At 33.6% G+C, this 19,699-nt stretch overlaps 1 protein-coding gene across 1 annotated transcript in view; it reads right to left on the minus strand.

Annotated features, from left to right (window-relative positions):
• The window catches only part of DIAPH2 (diaphanous related formin 2), a 796,567-nt gene that overhangs the window by 295,257 nt on the left and 481,611 nt on the right, over positions 1 to 19,699 (minus strand). The window contains exon 24 of the mRNA XM_079124055.1: positions 2,719 to 2,844. Coding sequence (XP_078980181.1) covers positions 2,719 to 2,844 — 126 coding nt within the window. The remainder of the gene's footprint in view (positions 1 to 2,718; positions 2,845 to 19,699) is intronic.

Below are 19,699 nucleotides of genomic sequence, written 5' to 3' on the forward strand. Positions count from 1 at the left end.
TCCCTGTTGATGTGTTAAATAAAAGTAGGGGCTTGACTGTGGTGATCACCATTGTCTGTACCTAGAGAATCCTGTGATTCAACACACATTTACTAAATGCCTACATTAGGCCAGGTGGTGGGCATTATTATGAGTACATGGTACATACAAACCAGATATGATCTCTGTGAAGGGGACAGCAAGACAAAAAGTATGTAAATGCCAGACTGTCAGCAGTTTAAGGTCAAGTTTTCTACTGTGTGCACTGCTACATTTTCATGGTTCCACAATAAACCACTGAACACTAGCAAACTGTAAGCATTTGGTGGATACTATGAAAGAGGAAGGTGAACACAAGGTGCTGTCTTGCATAGTCCAATTAGGTAATCCTAATCCAATTAGGATTGGGTAAAGATTCAACATACCTATTTAGTTGCTCTGTGGCCATCATGCCATTGCAGCTTACCTTAGCCCTGTTGCTGTTTTCAAAGTCCAAAAAGGCACTGAACCCTATTCAGTTCCTGAACTTACAGTCCATACAGAGATATTAGTATGTAGTAGGAAAGGTTATTTTCAAGACAAACTACTCTCATACTAATAGTAATTCAATTTAAAGTGCCAGTGCCTAAAGCAAAGCAATTTATTGACAGGGGATAGAAACACTGGAAAGATCATCCAATACAAATAATCCTGTAATAGGAATGAAGACATGATTCTGATTTTAAAACAGGATTAATTATCACACAATCAAAAATTTCTTCTCTTTTTGGATATAAGGAAGGGTAGAAAAATACAAAGTAGGCATCAGATCTCACATAACATATACAAAATTATCATGTATTTTATCTGTCTCTTTCTGGAAGACTGAAACTCTCAGTAGGTACCCAAGGAGTCTGACATAAGAATAATAATCTGAAGAATAGTTTTATTGCTGTAATTTATTAATTTATAGTTTTAAACCAACTCAACTCAATACTCTTTTTCTCTGTGAAATAAATTGCTGTATATTTTATTTTGTTTTCTTAAATATGATATGCAAAGTAACAACCCCATACATTTTAATATATTTGCCAATCCCCTTGTGGACAAATAGTCACACTTTAGTGCCACTTAAATGAAGAATAGCCATTCATCTGTAACATACAGATACAGAAGGCTCTGGATTTTCATTTTAAAGTGCTTAATTACCTGCATAAAGAGAGAAATAAAATAAGGAGTCCAGGCCAAGTTCATGCGGGTTTGAAATTACTTTTCTTTTTCTAAATGAGCAACAAAGACTTGGTGTTGAAAGCTGTTGTGTGGCCATAAGCCAACTACAGAAGAAAATGTTCAATTGAATGAGGGGATCAGGAATTAAATTCAAATATGAGGTAAGAACCAAAATCAAAAAGTGAAAAAAGAAGGTTGTATTTCCAGTCACTGGACAACATATCATATTTGAATGAAAAATCTAATCACCAATAAAGGAAATCCCTCATGGTAAGTATCCAAATGTAGCCAGTTATGTAATCCAAGTTTAATTTTGAGGATTCCCTACCCCCAATCGCTCATGAGCTTATGCTTTCAATATTTCTAGTTATGAAAGTCCTCAGCATCATTAAAAAACAACACAAAACACAGTGTTAATACATGAACCAAAACACTGAGAGCAAAAAAGAACTTTCAACATAAATCTAAATTGCCATGCTCAAATAATTTGGGTTCAGAACCATGACATCCAAGTTGGGAAGGAAAGAAAGCATATAAGAAAAGAAAAAGGCAACAGTTTTAACCTTGAAACAAGGTGACTCCCATGTAGTTGTAGAAGAAATTTACTTAAATCAGATAAAGAATTTACAGTATTTATTCCCTCTAGAGATATAAAATGGTGAATCAATCTGCAGTTCAAGATATTTATTTAAACCCAGAGGAGGAGGATATGGCTTTAACTTTTGAAAACCAAAATAGAAAAAAAAAATACTCAGCTCTAATGTAGTTTATCTTTAGACACCAGCTTTAACATTAAACAATTCAAGCTAAATGCTATTTCTTAAGTTCTCCTTTCATATATTTCTATAATTTATATAAGTATGCTACATGTAAAATAGGAGTTTCAAAAATGTTTCAGCCAGAAATGCTTAATGTTTAATGTATATGTGTATATGTATATACAAATATAAATCATAATTTATTTAAATATATCACATAGTGATCAATTCACCTATTCATGCTTGCATCTATTTGTATTTCATAATCCTCTCATTCTACTGGTATTAGTCATCTTCCAATTGTCCTTCAAAACACACATGTACCTTCAAAAAATACACGCATGTCCTCAAAAAATGAATACACAAACGCAAAAAGAAAATGAAAATCTCAGACCAAAAAAAAAAAAAAAAAAAAACAATCTAATGTTGATCATCTCGTTTATACACTTGGTTACATAAGAAGATTCTTTGTTTTGTTTTGTTTTAGGTCTAATCAAGCCTCATAAGACTTACCTTGCATATCTTGTGGGCTTTCAAATGAAATTCTTCTTTGAGAAATGGCAATTTTTCTGATCTAATTGTTCCCTTGCTTATACTCTGTTTTCAAGCAACATGAAACAAAATTTATGCAGCTAATATAAAAACCGCATATACACCAATTCATCCAGATAGTGTTAAAGACCAGAAAGTCTAGAATTAACCACGTGGTAAACAGGTAGACAGACAGACACAGACTAACAAATAAACAAAAGACTTAAATAAATAAAGGATATCGTCATCTTTTCCACAAACTTATCATGTTGATTTTCTGCTTGGGGGAATTTCTTGATGTCACGTTCCAGATGAACAATTTGTTGCTCCATTGCTGCAAGGTTGCTCTTAAGATTTTGAGCTGAAACTAAAGAACAATGTGCAAAGTGCTTAGAATATTTTACCAGGCGTTCCACAAAAGAACTAAAAACAATATGAGTTAAAGTACTGTTTTAAAGTATTGTTTTAACATGAAGAACAGTTCCATAAAGTCAATTCACATTTTTCCAAATTACTGCTCATAAAATTTCTACTCTCCATGAAATAAATGAAAATGTGTAATATAATATAAAAACATCATATTTAATATGAGAATGGCACCATTTTACTCAGCCATTAGTTCAGTGAATCCATTTCCATTTAAATTTATTGATGAAATTTCTAATATTTCATTCTTTAAAATCAAATTTGAAGATTAAAGAGAAACTAAGGTTCAAAAAGACCTATCTTTTTAATGCATGTTCTTGGCGCTATAAATGATTTAAGGTGAAATTATATAAAAGGATAAAATATTTTTCTTTGGTTGAAATATCCCTGATTTTTATAAACTAACACCTGTAATAAAAGGTCCCATCTTCAGGCATTCTCATATTTAACATAGAGTCAAAAAAATAACTGTTGATACAGAAAGAAAATTTAGAGCAAACCCCAGTGAACACATATGCACATACACACCCACAAAGCTTCAGCATGCCTCAAACACTATCATTAGTTACTTTAATTACCCCTAACATTCTCTGTACTTCTCTTTTTCTCTTATTGACAACTAATAATTTTAAGTATTGTGTTTAAACTGCACACTTTTCAGATCTCTCATGATGCCTTCTTTTCACAGAGACACTTAAAAAATAAAAAGCTTTTAACTGTTTTATAGATACAGCATGACTGCCAATTATGTACAAAGACATCTGTATCAATATCACCAGCAGGATACAACATTCTAGTTGAAGAGACATGGTAAGCGTTACAACTCCACAGGTAGGCAGTCTGTGACACTGAATTTTAAGTCCAGGCTGCTGAATTTCATTATTTTTATTAAATACTGTGCAACAGAAATAGATAAATATTATAATTATTTTTAAAGTAAAATTTGTCTCATTCAGAGACATAACAGCATTACAATGAAAAATTTAAGAGACTGATAAAATCAACCCCCTGGCAAATTTCAGCCAGACTATTCTGATAGGAATTCATCACACAGACATGCACACCTTCATAACTCAACAAGGAGAAATCACCTTAGATACACATGAAGGTTCAAGAGACTGAAAATCAAATACCAATACTAGAGACTATTTTTTTTCTATTCATCTGTCATCTTAAATAGCTCTGTCCAATTTAGTTCCATTTGTTTAGATCTGAAAGCTTGGAAATTATTCTTTATTGGAGAATCTAAGAGAGTTTTGTCTTGCCAAAAATTTGCTAATGGTTCAGCAATCACTGCTCGCTTTATTTAAAGGATGAGTTTGCCGGGAAGGAAACCATTCTCCCTAACTTTAAAAGTGTGGAATTTTTTTTCACCCTAGGTTTTTCTGGTATATTCTTCATTATTCTGTAGTTCAAATTCTCCTTCCCCACTTACTTGAACTGAAGGTATGAAATTGAACAGTCACTTGTGTCATACAGGTTACACTGATGTGAAGGGGTTCAAGGCACGCTACCCCAGAATATTGCACCTTGCCATATTGAGTATTTTAAGCTAAAGGAATTTGAGAAATGGCATGTATAGGAGAGACATTTTATGTTGTTCCCTGAAACAGGTCTTAAGATGCTCATGTGAGAAGTGCCCTTCTTAAGCCCAGAGAAAAGGAATCTTCTAATCTCTGAATATGAGACAGAAAAATCTGAACAACCAGGCCTTGTTCAAAAGTTCCCTGTCATTACAATTAGCTTCTATGTTTTCTTCTCCTATCATGTTTTTCCTGGAATCAATATTCATCAAACCTCCAGATAAAGCACACGTAACAAAGAGTTGGATAGAGGGAGTGAGCAGTTCATTCACCTGCTGGCTCCTTCACATCAGTTCCTTCATGGCTATAATTTTGTTTCAAGGGGTGTTAACTTCCTGCTCTGGCTGGGGAGCAAATGGCCTGGACTTGGTGGTGGGTCATGGCAAAGAAGCAGCGCACAGTAAATCTAAGATGATGCAAACCCTAAATCTAGAACAGAGTATTCCTTATATCCTAAGTGGCTTATTCTATTTTTGACAGTTAACAATATTAGAATTTTTTTATTTAATTAGACTCAAAACCAGCCTACTTGAACTCATACCCATTAACCCTAATTTTGCCTTATACCAGCACTGATCGAGTCTACTCTATTTTACAGAAGTAATCAGATGCATCTTCTTAATCTACTCAGGTAAAACTAGTTACTTCAACTAGTCTTCCTACGGTATGAAGTTCATTACTTAAATGTTTAAGCAATAACTAACATTTACTGAGTGCTAATTATGTACTAGCCATTAGTCTAAGTAGTTTTATGTATTCGCTCACCTAAGCTTCATAAAATTCCATGAGGCACACAGTACTTTGAAACAAGGGCATGATATGAGCAAAGCGATGTCATCTCAGGAGACTGTAATTGTAAAGCAGAGTCTCTAGAACCTGGAAGACCAGCATCTTAAAATAAAATCTGTGTTGTTTATCACTTATGGCACAAGGCCATGTTACTTATACACATAGCTGTGGAGATCTGGGTGCGGAGAATAGTCTTAGTAATCAGAAAGTCCTACATTCTAAATCTCAGCCATACCAATTATTATTTAAGTTATACTGAGTCTATGGATTAGTTCCTCTGGGCCTTCATTTTCTGATTTGCAAAATTAAGATAATAATGTTCTCCTTAAATGTTCTCATTCAAGTGAAATGATTTAATAAATGTAAAGTATCTATCATTATACATGATGCATAACAGGTCATCCATAAATATTCCTTTCATATTTCATTACCTTCTCATCTATCCTCCCTTCCAACATACAAATTCTGTATATGTGCCATCAAGAATTATGCAATTTAGATGCAATAAAGCAGAAAAGGAGGAGGAGGAAAACAAGGAGAAGGAGAAAGAGAAGGAAGAGGAAGAAGAGAAGAGGAAGAGAGACCAAAAAGAAATGAGCAAATAGAAATAAAAGGACAAGGGAAAAACAAAATAAAATAAAACCAGACTTCTGTATTGCTAACCCCACTATGGTCTGATTTTATTTAATATTGATCTTATTTCTAATCAAGAGAATGAAACTTAGATTGTGTTTTCTGTTTGTATGTTTTACAAGGTATGTGGAATTTTTGGTCTGGGAACCAGTGACAATTATACTAACAAAGAGCCAATCTGAAATAGTAGCAAATTTCAAATTGAAAGATTATTCTTGGAAACAAAATCCTGTACAATAGTCTATATTTCCCTGGAGACATTTATAAGTTAGTTATTTTGGCTTTCTGGACTTGTCTAAAGGATAATAGACAAAAAACTTAAAAAGAGTCAGAAAAGAATTAACATGTGTTTACCTGCCTGATGACTTGCCTTAGATACATTTGTCTCAATCTTAAAAGGGAGTCAAATAATGTTATGATTAACTCTTTAATTAACCCATTTAACTTTTCATAGTTATTAGCAGGGTGTGTCTGTATGTGTATATGACAGAGAAAGAGAGATATCAAGATGGAAATATTTTTACTGAAGGTGGCAGGGAGATGAAGGTACCTGGAGCTACAGGAATATTTAAGTACCAGAGTGAGTTTGGAATGCTTGTCTTCTGCATAGCTGCAGCTTTGAGGTATATTTTTGTGCCTGTCATTATATTAGTTCACTAATATAAATTAGGGAGTCTTTAATGACAGTGCAAACATTTTTTTATCTGAGTAAATTCCCACTACAGACATTTTCAATGACTGATTAGTCAGGCTGGTGGCACTTTTTTTTTTTTTCTCTCATTTCATTTTTTTTTTACATCTGCTATTGAATTGCTGAATCTGAATTACAACACTAAAAACTAAATTATAGTTATTGGGTTTTTTTATTATTACTTTCTTTCGTGTACTCCATAAATAATCTTTTAAGCTTAGTATACTCTCTTGAGTTATACGTAGAAGAAACTTCCCCACAAATCTTATTTATCTAGTTGTTTCAGCTGAAAAATATACATATACTTTTTCCTGACTTTGAGCAAATATATGATAGTGGCCTGATTTTCACTCAAAACATTTTAAGTGATAGACTTTGGCTAATTCATGATTTTAAGAAAGGAAAAGTAAAGGACAAATAGTTTAAGTGTGACTTTGAAAGAAAACACTCTACATTACATAGTATGTAAGAAAACTAATATGAATTTAAGAAAAAAAATCATAGTTCTCTGCTGACATTCTCTACACTATATTCAAAATGTGTAATTTTATGTAAACATAAAAGCTTTTCAATTATCTTGTGGATTTTTTCTCTGAATTAATTTTTTCTATTAATTTTAACTACTGACAAAGTAACAGAGCAGTTCTTACATCTTTGCTCTAAGAAAGCCACATAAAAATCTACTCTAGAAAGTCTAAATATGAGCAGATCCAAACATGATTATAAGGACTCTGTAATTTTCCTTAACTGAATATTTTTAGTTGAAGAATTACTATCAGCTGGGCACCATGCCATTAAAGCAACTCATCCAGAAAGCACACATAAAAAAGAAAAGGAATATTGCAAGTACAACAAACAATAGGCGTTGTTTTATTCTTTTTCAAGTGCATTTATAAGTTAATAGTTTCATTTTGTAGAAATGTTATACATGGAAATGAAGCAAGTATGTTTATATAAACACAATAACAAAACATCATCATTGTGGGTTCTTTGGACTTTAAAGAAAATAAATGGTAAATGGCACCCAAATAAATCCCTATAATAAAAAAATTGTGTTAGAAAATGATTCATTCTAAAGGGTTAATTGAGTATCTGACAGGTGGGCCATGAGGTTTTGAATTAAAAAATAATTTAAAATTTTAATTAAAAAAATTAAAAATTGGGAAATGAGGGGGGCGGTGTGTGAGAAGGAAAGACAATGGGCTGAGATGCACATCATTACCCTATGTATATGTATGATTACACGAATGGTGTGAATCTACATCGTGCACAACCATAGAAATGAAAAGTTGTACCCCATTTGTGTACAATGAATCAAAAGGCAGTCTGTAAAATTTTTTAAAAAATTATAAATATTGTGCAACATCTGGCCATGTTAAAAAAAAAGAAGAAAATGACTCATTCTTAGGAGAAAAAAATCTTGGTAAGAAAGTTAACTTGTACAACAGTAATACAGAGGAATAAGATTGAGAGGCAGAGTAGAGGGATGGGTAAGGGGAAGCAGTGCAGAGTGATACTTAAAAAATCATTTAATGTGCATATGTAAATATACCACACATAATTTCATCTTTATGTATAAAGTAAAAAGAACCAATCAAATATAAATAAATAGATGAGTGAAAGGAAGTCTAGTAGAGTAGATGAAGAATGGGAGAGGGGAGGGAGGATGGGAGGGAAAAGGGGGATCATGAACTGAAATCAAATTCCATACATGTATGAATTTGTGAGGATGAACCCAGCTACTATGTATAACTATAAAGCTCTAATAAAAAAAATTAAAAAGAAAAAAGAAAGTAAAACACAGAACATGCAATGTAACCAGCATTCTTACTAAATGCCATTTTGAAGTACGCATGTTGGACTGGGGATGTAGCTCAGTGGCAGAACATTTGCCTACCACATGCTCGATTTTAGGTTTGGTCCCCAGCACTACAAAAATAATTAAACTAATTAATTAATTAATCAATCAAAATATGCATCCCTAATAGGTACTCAAAAGTACCACCATCTACTCTTCTAACATGTGCCCTTGAGGATAAGGTGTAGGTTTTCTAAATTGGATTTATAGTATGGCCTGAACTGATGCTAAGAGCAGAGGAACTTCAATAAGAAAACATGGAAACTGCACTATATGGTCTAACTCTAAAAACTCACCAAGTACATTTCAACATCTGGGTTCATATATTTTTAGAAGTTCTCATACTATTTAAAAACCTCTGTCTGAATGCGTCTTTGTTGTTTAATAAAAAAAATGAGGCCTCTAACAAAGAGAAAAGGGAAAGAATCTTACTAATAACTACTGGAACATATAAAGGATAGCTGGGGTAGGGGAGGAGGTAGAAGACAGTTTGAAACCCTGAAAATAATGATTTGCAATAAAAAACAATTCTGTAGTCTGACCATTGAACCAACAGCAGTGGACAGCTGCCGGTGAAGAATCACACTCCTATCACCTGCTGTCTCTTCTGCAACTGTTATTCTGCCTGAAGCAAATACTATGTGTGAATTTTAAAATCAAAGCCTAAAAAGCAAACTGAAATCTCCTACCCTTGTTGACAGCCTTAGCTCAAGGCCAGGATTGGGAAGTACATATGCAAGTTGGAGCTTTTATAAAGCAATGCTGAATATAGTTAGTCTCCTTGGAATAATTTGTTCTCATCAGCTAGAGTATCTTTCTTAAAGCTCATTTTTTTTTGTAATAAAAGAATCTTGATTCATCCATACCTCAAATTTTAATCGGTCAAGTATTTATTGAATGGGGACTAGACTATCCTGAATTTTCTCCCCCAAGAGAGTTGATTAAAATGTTTGAAATGGTGTTCTTCTCAATGAGCAAGTTCCTGTGACCCTCCAAATGCTGATAAATCCTTCATGAAATCCTACACTAATGTTTTATGTAACACATTCTTCATTCATCTAAAAGAAGAACGTAAAGCTAATGGCAAAAGTGAACTTTGTTAAAGGAAGATATTTAATATGACAATAAAAGAGCTTAAGAATTAATTAGCAAAATTATAGAAAAATAAAATCTATGAAAAATGTAGACTTGTTGACTAAGACTAGAAGGAATGAAAATTGTACTTTAAGAAATCTGAAACGACAAGTCTGAATTCTGAGTATATGTTTATGTCCACATGGACTGATAACCATTTGAATATTTTCTTTTATATGCTTTTTGGCAGGAATTAACTACATATATCTTCATCATAAAGCTATAATGCTATATTAAAAGAATGTTAATCTTCCTTTTTTAAAATATTTTTTAGTTGTAGGTGGACACAACATCTTTATTTATTTTTATGTGGTGCTGAGGATCAAACTCAGTGCCTTCCACATGCGAGGCAAGTGCTGTACCACTATACTCTACAGCCCCAGCCCCAGAATGTTAGCCTTCTTAGATATAATTTTTGTGTACATGGCAAAATTTTCCATGAACTGTATCCCAGAACACATCAGGGAAATTAATAGGATTATATGATTTGACATAGCTATTCTTGTACTTGACAGAGATTTTCTGGAACAAGTTTAATGTATGAAGTCCACAGGTTTGTACAAAAACAAAGCCATCAATTTTCATCCAAACTGAATGCAGGTTGTCACGACATCAATGACCTTATGCTGAGGTCATAATGTTGCAGCTATTAGAGTCAATTCCACATTAGTGCTGCTTGGAATAGCAATTATTCCTCTGGTGTTACAGGTCAGACAGAAGATGCTTGAAAGGGTATATTAACCCCATGGTAGCATTTTCCTTATCCACTTACCGCCTGTGGATACTAAGAGAATTACTAAATGCCCAGAATAAGAGGCTGGCTTTGCAAAATAAAGCAATTAAAGGAATATTATTGTGATAGTTTTTCAAGTTTTTCACCACTGAAATCATTCCCTAAATAAAGCAAGGGTTGATTACTTATCTGAGTATTATCATCTCATGAATCTTCTATATTTTAAGAATCTTGCCTAGTAACCAAAGAATGATTAAAAAGAGATGAGGTTTGAGAGGTAGGCAGGACCTTCTAGGCCACCATAAGGAGTTTAGGTGTCACCTTAAATGTAGTGGGAAAGAAATGAAGGGCTTTAAGCAGAATTAGTTGATTAAATTAGTTGATTAAAAACGATAACTGGCAGGGTACCATGGCATAGGCCTGCAGTCCCAGTTACTTGGGAGGTTGAGGCAAAAAAATGGTAAGTTCCAGGAGCCTGAGCAGCTTAGTGAGACACCTATCTCATTAAATAAATAAATATAAAGGGCTCCTGGGGGTGTAGCTCAGTAGTAGAATGCTTGCTCTGAGCCCTGGGTTCAATCGCCAGTACCATTTAAAGACACACACACACACACACACACACACACACACACACACACACACACACACACACACATTCCCAACTCGCATCTACTGTAAAAGATAAAGGGAGGGGTTGAAATGAAAATAGGAAACAACTGTTGTAGCCTAGACAACAAATGATGGTGGCTTGGATTAGGATGACTGAAGATGACTTATGGTATTTATTTTAGAGATAGAGCTGGTTGGATTTGAAGCAGATGAAATTTTAAAGGAAAGGAAGAAAGAGCTAATAGGAACAAGTTCTGATTTGTGGCACCAAGGCCAGAAACAGGGAAGTTTGTAGGGAAGATCTGTGCAAAAAGACCAAGGGTTCAATTTTAGGTCTAATAAGTTTCAAATGTCGAAGCCATCTGTTTTGAGATTTAAAATAGGCAGCTAAAGACTGAGCAGAGAAGAGAGGTCTGAGCTGGACACAGGAAATAGGAAGGCATTTGCATATAGATCTCACTTCAGAACAGTTATGTTGTTTCATTACATTGCTATTATATAATTTAGTCTACAGTTAAGTTTTCTGGCTGTATAAATCCAGAAAATAATTCCTGCATCCCAGACCCACTTCAAGTACAAACATTTCTCGATGCTGGTTAGGGTCATTTTCCTCTGGGCTATGCTTGTAACTTATTCCTACATTTCCTCTACTCTGTCTTTCCTTGACTTATTCTAAACTTGCACAAGTACCACAGTTATTTTTATTAAGACTGTTTCTTCCCTCAAAACTCTTGTTACACTTCTCTTGAAACAAACGTTGCTAATAAGAACCAAGAAACTAATTACATTTGGAGGTAAAGGGAGTTCTTTAAATTAAAAAACAAACAAACGAACAAACAAACAAAAAACTGCCAGCCCTATAAACTATGAAAATAACTGCCAGGATTTTAGCCAGTAGGAGGAGAAACCTGAAAGACTCGATTTTTTTTCATTCATAAGGCACATATTTGGCACATTAACAATGGTACAAAGGTGAGAGGTTAAGGGTGGTTTAGCCAATAAATGTCAGTGCGTGTTTCATCATTCTTTCATTCTTCCATCCCTTCCTGTGTCCTACTGGCCTTCTTGAGATATTCAAAGGCATATTTTCTTCCTTGCTGTAGCTCTACAATCTTCTTTGAGGACATACACATTTCTCACTTTCAATGTAGGTTCTCTCTCTCTTCTTTTTTTTTTGTTTTGTTTTGTTTCCTGTGTGTGTGTGTGTGCGCGCGCGCGCACGTGTGCTGGGGATTGAAACCAAGGGGATTCTACCACTGAACTACATCCCCTGTCTTTTTTCCTTTTTCAATTTTTCAAAAGTTTGAGACAAAGTCTCACTAAATTGCCTGGGCTAGACTTGAACTTGTGGTCATCTTGCCTCAGCCTCCTGAGTTGCTGGAATTACAGGCATGTGCCATCAGTCCGGCTCAACACTGATTTTCTTTGAACAGTCCTTGCAATCAAATGCTGAGTTCCTTACTGGTGAACTGTTAAGACAAAGAGCAATGCTTACCTATATTTTAGTACAACTGGAACAATACAGTTACCACTATTGAATGTTCTGAGTGCATGGGGATGCTTCACACATCTGCTTTTGTTCACAAATTGATGATTCTGTTGCTTCCCTGGATGTAATACAGTCTTTCAAGAAGCTCTCCTGGTTTGTTTAAGAATCTAGCTTTCTATTAGCTTCAAAAGATTCATCAACACCATACTGATTAGAACTTGGAAAACTATCATAATTAAGCTACATTTGCCACTGTAACATCTGGCCTTTAGTATTCTAAAATAAAGGTAAAACAGTTATGGGTCATTTTTCTCAAATGATTTTGTTAATATTTTGGTATCTTCCCAGGGGCTAGTAATGGATGAAAAAGAAAAAAAAAAAAAAAAAAAAAAAAAAACAAAAAAACCAAAAAAAAAAAAGAAAACAAAAAACAAAAAAAAAAAACACCCCAAAATCAACCAAATGATAATTACTTTTAACCTTGGACAACCAGAACATAACATTAATTGTGTAGATTTATCAATCTCCCACCAAATTTGAAAGTGCTGAGTTTTTCTGTGTCAAATATGGTTGACTGTTTTAAAGTTGCAGAATAACATTTTAATGGATATGACTACAGAAAATTCTCCACATTGATACAACCAGATGTCATGCTGATATTACTTACTGACAAAATAGATATAGCACTGGACATCAGTTTCTTCCAAAACATTTTTTTCTAGTAGCTGAAACTCGTTGGCCAATATGAAACAGGTTTTGAAATTAAAAAAATATTGTATTCAAACAAAATTATTTAGACCAGATAATGCCATGAAACATGTCTAGCAAAGTGCTTAACACACAGAAGATGTGACTAAATATCATTGGAACCTAAATTGGATTCCAAATGAACAATGTGTCCTAAAAATAGTCCTCCTATGTTAATCAATAATGGCATTATAATATCTGGTTGCTCATTGTGTTACTTATATATTAAAAACTCAAATCTGATTTTGCCTTTATAAGGTTAAAATCTTTTTAGTAATCCTGTAGTTTGCTATGTTATAATAGAAAAAGCATGGCCTTTGTAGTCATATATACCTATTTTTAATTCTTTACTACTTTGTGTGCGATTTTGTGCAAATTACTTAACCTTTGTGAACTTTAGTTTTCTGATCTATGAAATGGTGAATACAATCCAAACCTCCTAAGGTTAAGGTGATTAAATGAAATAATGTACATATAACTTTTATACAAATCAGTATATTATAAAAAACTCGGTACATAATGTTAATTCTTTGTGGATGCACTCCTGTTATCTACACATTCAATATATAAAGGCCCTTCAACATATGACTTCTGTTTTTCCATCTTGGATTCTCTTTTAAAGCTATTCTGCCACATTTACTCAATTGCCAACACTGAACTATTATATGCTTTCCTGTCTCCCTCACTTTGTTCACATTTGTTCTGCCTGAAATATCTTTCTCCTACTTCTGCCCTTTGAATTCCCATTCTTCTTAAATTCAACTCTAAGTTTTTCATGAACTTTTAGATGTATTAACTCCATTCACAATGTTCCCATAGTATTTTGATTCTCATAGGATTTTTTCTTTTGCTTTCTAATGGTTCATGACTTATTCTCCCATAAGAAATTTAGTTCTTTGAAACCAGACACTGGAAAAAAAATCTAGGGGTTGGGGTTGTAGGTTAGTGGTAGAGTTCTTGCCTAGCATATAGGAGTTTAATCCCCAGCACTGCAATAAAAATAAAAATAAATAAATATTTCTTTTCTCGGCCTCTAACAATATACTTGCCCTGTAGTAAATGCTTAATAAATTTGTTAGAACCAAGACAATTTCTCTTATTTATCCAAAAAGCAAATGTGGTTTTAAAAAGGTGTAGAGTACTTTGTAGTTCTGAAGGTACAGATAAAAACTCCTATGATTCTGACAGGAAAACAAGAAATTCTTTTCTAGAAAAGAATTAACTACTTAATAGATTTTCAAAACTTACAAACATTTATATACTACTACAGATTGTAAACTCTCTTTAAGAAAAGGTTTTCTGAAAGAGAAACCAGGCATTTTCATTAAAGAAATTCAAATGTTCTTATTTACAGTAGCAAAAAAGAAAAAAGAAAAAAAAAAAAAAAAAAAAAGACATGAACTCAATGACCAGCAAGAAGGAAATGACTGAATAAAGACTTTTATTCAGTACAATGACATGAATGATAATTCTATAGATTTTAACATGGGATTTATGAAAATTTTTAATAGCCAATAATATTTATGATTTAATGTCAAGACAAAAATCATCATAAGAGAATATATACATAGTATGATTTTAACTGTGAATGCATTTTGTTTTTAATAATTCCTTAAAATTTGAATGGTAACCACATATCATTCACTCATATGCTCATGCTACATGCTACAGGGGTAGAATGTTCAAAGTTAGGGTGAGCTGATAGCACATAAAGAAGGGAATGAACCTGTCTTTAAATGTATAGGGAGATTCTCTGATGTTATATCCATCAAAAAATCATTATACATTTATTATATTCTAATACATGAACTTCCTAATTGGTTTTCTGTAAGACACAAATAAACATATACACTATGATTTTCAGAATTCTCAACCTATTCACATAATGTTGCTGAAAAATTCTTTTACCACAACAAACAAGGAATAAAATGCAAAGGGCTATAGATACTTGTGTGTAATTTAAATAAAACCTAGTCTCAAAAGTGATGCAAAGAAACACTATTGAAATGTTCCATTCATCTAACTAAGTGGGAAAATACTAGGAAATGTGAAGATGAAATAAAAGCCCACAGACTTTCAAAGGGTCTGGCCAAAATATATACAAGCACAAATATACTTATCATCCAGTCTTTGAAGTAATCACTTATGAAACAAGGGAAAGGAAAGTGATACTGGTCACTAATACAAGCACTATGATATAGTGCCTTGCATAGAGAAGGTCCTCAAATAGAACTACGTATAAATTATTTTATTCCACATCAGGGGTTGACAAACTATTGCCCACAGGAAAATCTGTCTTGTTGCCTGTTTTTGTATGGTCTGAGTTAAGAATGCTTTTTACACTTTTAAATAGTTGAAAAAAGAATGATATTTTTGTGACACATGAAAATTGTATGAAATTCAAATTTCCATGTCCATAAATAAAGTTTTATTGGAATATAGCCAGGTCCCTTCATTTATGTAAGGCCTCTGTCTGCTTTTGAACTACAAAGGCAGCTGGAGGCCTTGTGATGGGGACCTTGTATGATCCTCAAGGCCTAAAATATTTAATATCTGGTGCTCTGCAGAAGAAGTTTGCTGACCCATGTTCTAGATTCATAAAAATGCAATCTTGGGAGGGACATCTGCAATTTCCTAGTCCAGGATTCTCATGAGGATATGAAAACAGAGAGAAACCTGCTCAGGAATATAGAGCCAGGTTTCTGGATTTCTGGTTCTTCTATAAATACAACACAATTGCATTTTTTTTGCATAGATGATTTCCATCCTTCTGGGTGGTCAAATGTATATTGTGAATTCCATAACGTGGAGTAGATCATGTAAGTATTTTCTGCTAAATGTATTAACATGATAATAATTTAACAAGTCCCCTCCACCCCATAAAAATAATTTTTAATACAATTAGCACATATATCTCAGACAGGATCAAGGCACTCCTGAGAAAGTTTAAATTAAGTATCCTTAAATTAAGTTAATAAAATATAAAAGCAACACACAAATGCAAGTCTTATATACCAGTCAGTAGAAGCACAAAAATCAGTTACTAAAAAAACAACATGAAACTCAATCTCAATGGCCAAATATCACTTCTAGGAATAACACAGAAGAATCTAAATCCAATTCTCCATCCAAATCAAATTCTCTACAATCCTATCTTATATCTTACTTTTGGACATTTCTAAAGATCTAACAATTGACCAAAACATATCCTGTAGTACTGATTTCTTTATAGTAACCACAGGCTTTAAAATGATTATTTAATACATCTGAGGAAGATACCAGATTACAGATTTCAGTGTTATACCCATGTGTGTGTGTGCCTGTGCATGTGTACACACGAACTCACATACACACATACACTTCATCCCTACAACAGCTGTATAGGATATATCTTGTTATTATCTCAATTTTACATAACCTAGACAAAGAGTCATTCAATAATTTCCTCAAGATCACATAATAGTAAGTGGTGGAGCTCATATTTGAAGTTATGTAGTCTTTGTTCTTAACCAATGTGCTCTACTGCCTTTTAGTAGTAAGAGAAGTTTTGGGCTGGGGTTGTTGCTTAGTGGTAGAGTGCTTGCCTCTCCTGCGTGGAGCACTGGGTTCAATCCTTAGCACCACATAAATAAAAAAATAAAGGTATTGTGTCTATTTATAACTATTTTTTTTAAAAGAGAAGTTTTAAGTAAGCAGCGTTTCTAAGTATGGGAAGTACAAGCTGAACCTGTACCTAAAGATAGTTCTTTTATGCCTGGAATTTAACATGTAGTTATATTTTGTATCTGCTAATGATGTAACACTATAAGTTTGCAACAGTAAAGTGTAAGGAAGTGAGAGGAGAGCAAACCAGTCTCTGCACTCATGGGAATATCAGTCACATCAATATGCTCAATAGTGAGTAGGAATGACAACAATGAAACAATAATTTGTAAAAGGGAGGGGAAGAAGTGCATCCTTTGAGATATATGATAGTAAAAGAAAGGGATATTTTCTTCATATTTGCAGTCAAGAATGAGAAAAGATGATTATCTGGGGGAACGGAGGATGCACTTCATTGTTTGAGGAGAATAGGCCTGGTATGGAGTTGCTGTTGGGGGAAAAATAATTAGAGTTAAATGGAAAGCTACTCTGTCTCCATAGGAGCCTAAGGTTAGAAATCCTGGAATGATGGATCTCAATAGGAGGACAGTGTGACTTTTTTCACCTATGCAGAAGCTGGAATTGGAACATAGCAAAAGGAATAGCAGGGTGTGTGGCAAATACAGTTGGAGGAGAGAACCGAGGTTGGGAGAAAAGGGAGGGTATAATGTACAGTACATGTCAAGACAAAATGAGAGTAACAAACAGATTGAAAGCCAACAACTGTACAAGGAAGGCTGTGGATAGAAAGGCACAAACCCAGGTTTTTGGTGGTAACCATAGTCTATGACATGACAAAGACTAATGCTTACATGCTATGGGGAAGTTGAGAACACAAAGAAAAATGTATGCTGTTGGAATCAAGGCCAAGGAACTCTGAGGCCAACATGTGGGAGTGGACATCATTTTCAATGGAGAGGCATCAACATTCATCTCCTGTTATCCACTAAATAAACATTTATTTCTGTAATTTTTTTTATTACTTTTGTGTTTTTGTAATGTTTTTCCTTGGAGGATTTTTTTTGTGTTGTTTTTTTGTTTTGATGGAGAGTTATGTTTAGAAGGAAGCAGGAGAAGTCTGTGGAAGAGGGTATGATTAGCATAAGGTGAAAATCAGATTTTAGCAGAGCAATATTTTATTATCTCTCTGGGGGAATGCAGATTGACAAAAATTGTGTTTTGGTTCTCAGAATGACATGCACAAAAACTTCTTGAATAATTTGGTTTCTCATATTTTCAAAGTAGATAATATAAAAATAATTGGCAATACTTTCAAAATGTGAATGGCATGCTACTGTAAAAACTGTTTTTTAGTTATTTAAATTACATTGAATTCATAAGTTACATAGATACACCAGGATATTTTTAACATGGCATTATAAACTTGAAAGCTTTTTTCTTTCTTTTTCAAAAACATTTTTATAAAGTGTCACAGTTACAGTGAATTATTCTTAATTACATACATACTGTTGACTTAACATATTTATTTTTTTAAATGGCCACAGTTTTCAGATATGAATGCATAATGGTAAAAAAATAAAACAGTATATCCAGATGTTAAGAGATGAGTGAACTATTCCCAGAGTGCAACCCACATATGTTTTGTAAGCCAATTAACTCTTCTAGGTCTCACAAGGGTACCAGTAAGAACCCTTTCAAGAGTAATTTACACCCCCCCCCCAAGCCTGAAAGAACTAATATGCCTCAAAATGTGTCCAAAAGAGCCTAGTTATCAAATACTTTAGACTTATGACCTACCATATCAAATATTTCCTAATCAGATTTTTACTCTGTAAAGCAGAGAACAAATTTATCATATACCTTTAGGATTTGCTTTGATGAAATTCTAAAGTTTCTCTCACAACAGTTTTTAGGAAATATATAACAAATATGAGACAACACATTAACAGCAAAAAGAAAGCTAGTCTTGGATTCAGAAGACGTTGGACCCACTTGCTTTCCATATGATCTTGGGCAAGAGGCCTACACATCTTTGAGCCTCATTTTTCTCACTTGGGAAACAAGAATAACACCATTTGCCTTGATGACACTGTAGGGCGGCTATAAAGACACATATGAGTTATGCCTCTTTGTAAATTGTGTTTGCGCTATAAGAATCTTCAGTTGATGATATTATAAATGTTACCATAAGGACATTGTGTTTGGTATAAGGATGGAGCTTGCTCCCTGGCTCCTTCACATAAGTCTCTCTATAAAGGTAATATTTAGAAAGAAGTCACAGTGCACGGAATAGAATTTTCATAGGAAACTTTTCAGAAACGTCTCTATTCTACAGAAAGGAATTTCTGCACTTTGAAGAACTGTATCAACTCAAAAAAATTATGGTTGATTTTAGTCCCATAGTATATAAAATGAGGAGTTCCAGGGACCTTAATTAAGGTTTCTGTGAAGATTTCTGAACTACCTGACACATAGAAATATTATTTGAGTTCTATACTATAATGTGACTTCAACTCCAAATGCAAATCTTTCATTCACATTATATATATATAATATACATAATTTATATGTGTATATACATGTATATGTATACATGTGTATGTGTGTGTATATACACACACACATACAGACACATATATGACCGTTCTGTTTCATTTGTTGTCCTGTATCTTCCCACTCTTTAGATGGAAACAATCCCCAAGACCTTCTCTCTGCTCTTTTCTCTGTAAACTCTTCATATTAATGCACTGCTCTTAAAGGCTTTGTTATTTTATATAAGCTGAGGGTCTCCAAATATATATCCAAGCACCAACTTCTTATTTGAGCAATAGTCATCTATTCTTACATACTGCAAAATACGTCCAACTTGGTGTCCCATGTCTTCATAGACATTATATCCAAACACGAACAGATCACTTCACCCACAA

The sequence above is a fragment of the Sciurus vulgaris genome, assembly GCF_902686455.1.
Source record: "Sciurus vulgaris genome assembly, chromosome: X".
Lineage (NCBI taxonomy): Eukaryota > Metazoa > Chordata > Mammalia > Rodentia > Sciuridae > Sciurus > Sciurus vulgaris.